The sequence below is a fragment of the Chaetura pelagica genome, unplaced genomic scaffold (genome assembly GCF_000747805.2).
Source record: "Chaetura pelagica isolate M959 unplaced genomic scaffold, ChaPel_1.0 scaffold809, whole genome shotgun sequence".
Lineage (NCBI taxonomy): Eukaryota > Metazoa > Chordata > Aves > Apodiformes > Apodidae > Chaetura > Chaetura pelagica.
The window spans coordinates 119,663-126,721 of record NW_009954423.1 but is presented as its reverse complement, the minus strand read 5'-3'; the positions used below and the strand labels follow the sequence as shown (position 1 = coordinate 126,721).

The 7,059-nt window shown below is 39.9% G+C and overlaps 1 protein-coding gene across 1 annotated transcript in view; it reads right to left on the bottom strand.

The window, feature by feature from the left end:
* Positions 1 to 7,059, bottom strand: part of PHF20 (PHD finger protein 20) — a 57,702-nt gene continuing 50,643 nt past the window's right edge. The window contains exons 14-18 of the mRNA XM_010004470.1: positions 5,007 to 5,043; positions 3,981 to 4,176; positions 2,472 to 2,871; positions 915 to 1,098; positions 1 to 143 (exon numbers count right to left, since the gene is read on the bottom strand). Of these exons, the coding sequence (XP_010002772.1) occupies positions 1 to 143; positions 915 to 1,098; positions 2,472 to 2,871; positions 3,981 to 4,176; positions 5,007 to 5,043 (960 nt within the window). The remainder of the gene's footprint in view (positions 144 to 914; positions 1,099 to 2,471; positions 2,872 to 3,980; positions 4,177 to 5,006; positions 5,044 to 7,059) is intronic.

The window sequence follows — 7,059 nt, the reverse complement described above, 5'->3', positions numbered from 1 at the left end:
TCACGTAGAGCAGCACAGTGCAATCTGCTGCACTTTGCCCAGGTCTGTTATAAGCTGCTTTATACAATGTTTCAGTTGTGGGAGTCGAGCCAGTGGTTCTGGTGGTTCCAGCTCTCCTGTATAATCCAGCCAACTCTCCAACACTGCAAAGAAAACCCAAAACTGTCACTATTCCTGTTCTCAGCAGAGTGCCTGAATTCCCACAGCAGTAATTCTTTACATCTTCTGTCATCATCATCCCAGACTGGTTTGGGTTGGGAGGGACCTTAAAACATCATCCAGTCCCACCCCCCTGCATGGGCAGGGACACCTCCCACCAGCCCAGGCTGCTCCAAGCCCCATCCAACCTGCCCTTCAACACTGCCAGGGATGGGGCAGCCACAGCTTCCCTGGGCAGCCTAAGCCAGCATCTTATCACTCTCACACTAAAGAATTTCTTCCTAATGTCTCATCTCAATCTCTTCCATTACCAGGGAAACAAATTTTAAGAGACATTTAAGTAAAGAAGTTGGAAGAGGCAGGAAAGGACACAAGCCTTGTGCAAAGAGGCCATCTAGAACATCCTGGAACAGCCAGGAAGCCCCTGAAGAACAGGGAAGCTCAGGAGCACAGAAGAGCTACAGAAAATTATAAAACCTGGAAGTAGAAAGACATGGAAGATATTCCACTACATCATTTGATGCCAGCATTTAGAGGTGATCTAACTAGAACTTTTTCTACATAATTCTGCTCAGCTTTCATTTGATCTGTGTTTTAAAACCCAATCCCCCAATATCAGCAGCAAGTCTGCTTTCATTGGTAAATTTGACAAAGCAACACTCATCCCTCTGCAGGTGTGCACAAGTTTTCACATGTTTTGAACAATCACTTCAGTTGAATACAGTTAATTTTTGAAGCAGACAGATGTTACCTACCATCTAGTTCCTTCTCAATGAAATCCATTCTGTGTATGACTTCATCTTGCAGAGATTCCACATGGGCTAGAAGATTGAGCTGCCACTGCAGCTGTGTGTTCACAACTCCTTCTTTCTCTTTTTCTAGCAATTTCATTTCAATTGCTTCCTCTGGAGAGACTTTCTTGGAGACAGACTCTCTTACCTAGCAGAAAGAAAATATTTATGACAGTGAAACTGAACTGGTGAGCCAGACTGTCTGGGTCCTTACAGCTCCCCAAGCTAATTGTTCATGGATGGAGCCAGAGAGGAGAGCTCACACAGAGACATTAGAGCAGTTTGGGAGAGAGGATGTGAGAACAGACATGATTTTACAGGTATTCTGCTAAGACTTATTCTTTGTACTTCACAGCACCAGATTTTCAAAAGATAACATCTAGACACAACTGCTCTTAGTCTGGAGATCCTGGGGAATGTTACAGCCAGTTTTAACATGACAGTCATCACCTAAAAAGCAAGTTATTTTGCATCAAGAAGGGATTTTTCTTGAAGGATTCTCATCCAAATTCTACTAAGATCTTCACTGACATATCTAGGAAAAATAACCCATTACCACCACACAGAAACCTTGACTGGACTGTCAGCAGTGTTGACTTCCCTACTTTCCATCATTCTGCTGAAATATGGCAGGATTCAGAAAAAGGTCCCTACATAACTAAGGAAGGAAATACATACTTTTATGGGAAACAAAGTCATCTCAATTGATTTGATAAAGAAGTTAAAAGGAACCTAAATTAAAGCTGACATCTGCAAGAAGTAAAAGCTAAACCACCTTTCAGTCTAGGGAAGGAAGGTCAGTATTTCCCAGAGGTTAATCTTTGTCAGGCCATATTTCATATGACTCAGCACCAACTACCAGAAGCAAAATTTTTCCACTGGGGCATAGAAATAAAAACTTCTGGTAGACCTGATAGAGCTGCAAATGAGAACCAAGAGCTGAAAAGATAAAACTAGAGTGGTCCAGAGGGAAGAAGAGACAAGACTATTTAATGGTGATCAGTCTTAAAAATCAGGAGAGGCAGCTACTTTTTTTTCCCCACCATGAAAGAAACATGGTGGAAAGAGCTGCCTGAAGAACCTGAAATCAATTTAGTTAATAAAACTATTAAAAGAAACATAGGAACAAGATGGAAATGACTAAAAGCTGGAATGTCAGTGCACTTGGTACTATCACACATGCTTGCCCTGTTCTCCCTCTGTCCTGTTCCCAGTGTTCACCATTTCCCACACAAATGTTAAGTAGCAATGGACCATAAAGACGTTCCACTGTGTTCCACATCAGACTGTGCAGATGATCTAAGGTCCAGAAACCCTCTTCAACCTAGATTTTTAAAAATTATTATTTGAAATGAAGGAATTAATCATGTCTGTAATTTTAATTTGCATCAACTTAAGCCTAACAGTATAGGAAAAAAACAACCAGAAATGCACAAACTCAATGCTATTAAGAAGGGCTGAGCTCTGCAGTTGCAGGCAGACACAATCTGTGTGCAGTGGGGGTTATTTCAGTACAAATACCTTGGAGTAATTGTGTTTGGATTCGTTTTCCATCTTGCATATTTCTCGGTCCAGATTCCAGCCAAACCTCTCTGACAGGGCATCATCCCCATTCTCCCTTATTCTATTCACTCCATCATCCATGGCCGAACCTCTTGTCTCCACCACCAGTCTCTGCTCTATGGCAGGGTAGTAAGCCCGAGGCTTCTGGTAACAGTGTTCACTTGTGATGTAGGATTCCTCCACAGAGGGGATGGTTGAGGGTTTCTCAACTGTCCCATTCCAAGTTCTATAACCTGCTGTCTCCTCTTTGCCACAGTTTTCCTCAATGTGAATGATGTGTTTGGTGTGAATTTTTTCATCCACTGTAATGTGCTTCCATGGATGGCACCAAAGCTTTAGGTCAGGATGTTCTTTATTTCTGTTCAAACATAAAAAAAAAAAGAAAAAGATCCACCAAAGTTAAACTTCAAAGTGACTGAACAAACTATCCTATTGCATTAAAAAATTATGCAACGATATTTGAACCATTACCTACTTTAGTCATCATGAGTAAAAAATACCCAAATATTCTGAAGTAATCTAATGGTATATAAGCCAACTGTTGGCACTGAAACTGATGGTTAAGTTTAAAATAGATATATACAATTTTTCACCAACATTGCCCTTGAAGGAGTATTTTCTGTCAATATTTGCAATTTATTAACAGCAGAGACTCATTTTCACAGGGATATTTTTAGTTGTATTTCAAACAGGTGAGTCAAGCACACTGAGGCTGAAGTAAGATTTTAACAATTTTCAACACCAGTAAAACAAAAAGACCCCTTCAAACCACTTAGTATCAAACTTTAGCCTGCAGTTCCCCAAAAGAAACTTTAAATTTCAATCCATTGATCTTTTATAACTCTCTAACAACAAGAACAGCTGGGGCCTCTGGGGGTGCTCATGCAGGACTTCTTTATGATTTCCTTTAAAAGTTTTAACTTTCCTTTAAATGTCAAGATGCTGAGCAAACTCTGCTGCCTGGTACCCCACATGCCACAGTCCCCCCACCTGCTTCTTACAAAGTTCCTTACTGTTTTCAATGGTCTAGTACATTTTTCATTCCAGCAGCAGGGAAACTACAAGTGTCAGATTCTTACACAGATTTTACAAACAAATTCACTAAAAGCTTTGCTTTCCAAATAGCTGCTGCTGTGCAACTTCCAACTAAAAATTTACAAATATGGAATTCAATCAATTTATAACTGCTTGATTTGAGTTTGAGATTTTTTGTAATCAGAACCCAAAGACAACTTTAAACATGAGGATGCAGATAACTTGATTTCTACAGTTATTAAAGAACATGGGTGTGTCTATATATATCTATCTATCTGTGAAAATCTTTGCTACAGTTGCTGAAGGTGCAAATGCTCTCCCACTACAACACAGCAACACGTTCTGCTGTGTCTGAATTCCTAGTTACTTTTTCATTCCTTGAAATCTAGGTCAGGTTGAGAACATGCCAACTGATACTGAAATACTGCTTACTGTAATATGCTCATCTTCAGCTGCAGTCCATGCAGTACTTCTATCACTCTCTGCACATCGCCAAGAAGCTGGTGAGTGGCTACAATCTTCTTGGCATTCTGATGGGAATAATTTTCTTCCAAAAATGCCAAGCCATGCATGTGACCATTACTTAACCACTCCTTCTCATACCAGTACTTTAAGCTGGACCTCTGACCTAAAGCAACAGTAACAAGTGTGTTAAAATAAAGCATTAAGTACAGTACATCAACATTACTGGTAGCAATTCTGATTATCTCAAAGTCTTGCAACAGCTTATTTTTCTTATCAACATTAGCAATAAAGATCCTGTAATAACAGACAAAACCTCAACGACATGAAGAACTTAAAGTGGGAAGTGAGATAATGTCAGTCAAAAACCTCTGCCCAACTGTAAAAAGCATTCAGACCCCAAATTCAATGGCAGGACATCCACAAGAGGTAACTGCAGCTGATGCACAGAGAAAAGTGTATTTTTAGCAGGATGTCACACTGTCTAGTAACCATGGTGATAACTAAAACTACACTTTGAATACAGCTCTCTGTAGACAGAAAAATGCAGCAAAAGGCACTGAACTTCCCATCTCCAGTGGCCTTGCTTTTAGGCATCAAACATGTTTTAAAACATTCAAAAGTAAATGTTTAAGGAACCAATTATGAGGTTCTGATGGAGAACTTGCCTAGGTCAGGTTATTAATAATAGTAATTCTAGCTTAGGAGGTTGGAATGTCAAAACCAGCTAAAATGATGTTAAATGTAATAAATGCATCAGTAAAAGTAACTCAAACAGCCAAGCAAAATGGTTTTAGCAGGAAAAGAGGAATTTGAGATGCTTGCTGAACTGCAAAAGCACAAACAAAAAAATCCAAGCAAAAAACTCAAAAGCCCACACACCCCCTGTAAAATGTATTTTACAACAGATATTCTCTGAGGACAGCTCAGCACACTGAGAACCACCACAGCATTCACCAGTCACTGGCCTAAATGCAGCCCAGTCAGTGAACCTACAAAACCAGAGATAGTATTTGAGCACAGACTCCATGATCTGCACAAGAGTCTCCAATGCAAGCAGGTTAGAAGTTTCAGCAGTTAAGGAGAAGCTAAAGAAGAATAAAAAAGCATTAGCAGGCAGTAGGGTAAGAACGTGGGACTGCACCATGTGTATGAAGTTGCACCACTGCCTGTGCTTTTAACTTGGACACAAGGAAGACAAACAAGTCTTTGGAAGCTGCACTGAGAACTGGGCAGAGACTGGTCACAGGTATTGATATGCTTTTGGGTGGCAGTTACAGAATGGCAGCAAAATGGTTTCGGTACCAGGCCCTGCATGAACACTCGTGAGCATAAGAGCACCTTCCATCATAAACACTAGTGCTCCATGTGTTGAAGCAAGACCTCCAAGAACGAGAGAACAGAACCCAGAACAGGCAAGAATGAATTTTTGAGGTTGTAACAGCCAATTCTTCAGGCAGATCTGCTGCATCAAGCAACAAGCCTTCTAAGTATAGCCAGAAACATGTTGGAGACATTCCTGACACACCTGTGTTAACACCTACACATTTCTTTTTGTGCCAGAGAAGCTACCATCTGTGACAGAAAATGAAGTTCAGGACACAAGAAAAAAAAAAAAGTGAATTTGAGAGCTCCATGGTCATCTTCACAACACCCACATGATCCACACAAAGCCCATCCATGGCACTGTTTACTCAAGGGTGCACCTGGAGAACTTTCAGTGATCTCTTTTGAGGTATTTAAGACAAGATCCAACAATGTATGTTCTTTATGGCTTGAATGAATCTGTCACACTGTAAGCTTCCTGATGATATTTAAACAAGGGTAAATGTTAACAAAACAGTTGGTGCAGTTTTTAGGCATAATTTCACTAAATTTACTTTTATTTTCAATTATACGGGTGGTTGTTGCAAGTCCCAGCACCAAACTGGGAAAGCTCCTAACTAACCACTTGCTGAATGGCCATGCCCAGTTTTAAGAGCAACTTCTTTGCAGATTCATAAAGCTTATTTAGCTCATTTCAAGCTAACAGCAGATTCACTGAAAGTGAGAGGCCAATTTTGCAGTCAAAACATTGAATATGTTTTCCAAATCAGAGATTAAAAACAGCCCAAATGAATAAAGATGTATGCTTCACTATCATCAAAGCAGTATTTAATAAAAGTGATTAATGAAGCAAATGAAACTTCAGTTGTAAACAGGTTTCACCAAAAAGCATTCTAAGTTTTTTAGTAAATGCAAATAGTTTAAGTGATGGCACAACTTCAGTCTGTATGTGCATGATGGCTGAATTTAGATCTAACTCAAATTGACACAAATCAAAGTAAAAGAGCTTGAAAATAAAGGGCTAAAGGATGCAAGATGCAGTAAAGAAACCAAACAACTTAAATAAACGTTGAAGTATTTTACTACTTAGGTATCAGAATGTCAAGCATGTCTTCCTTGCTAGGAGCACAATGTTAGGTCACCAATACAGAAACCATTAAGCTACCACAGACTTGACAGTTTTAAACAGCCAGAAGTGGAGATCACAATCCAAACACATCTGCACCAAAAAGGCCTTGTGATTAGGCAGAGATCTCATTTTCTCATAATTTATGAGCACAGACTCCAGCTCAGACCTCATCCATTTCCACATTCTGTAATTCATCAAGTAGTAAATCAGAAAAGTGTAATTTTACCTGCTGTATGATGGATTAAGACATTTTAGCATGTATATTTAGGCATAGAGACTGGATTGCTTAACCAACCCTGACAGCATTACCCAAAATCATTTATATTTGTGTTTCTATACAGGGATTGCAAGTGCCTTTCCATAACAGGCACCAGCTGGAAACCAGTGAGCCTCTTGCTGACCTATCTGAAGGAATGAACGAGCCTGGTCCTGTTGGGAGGAAAGCTGCAGGCACATCCCATATGATGTGTCCATAGGGAGTCCTTGCTTCAGTTTCCTGAGTGCTTTTAAATTCATTTTCCATGGCCAGACAGTGCAATCCTTAGCACTGGGAGCCATGTGACAGATGGTCAGCAGAGTTAAAACATTCATTTC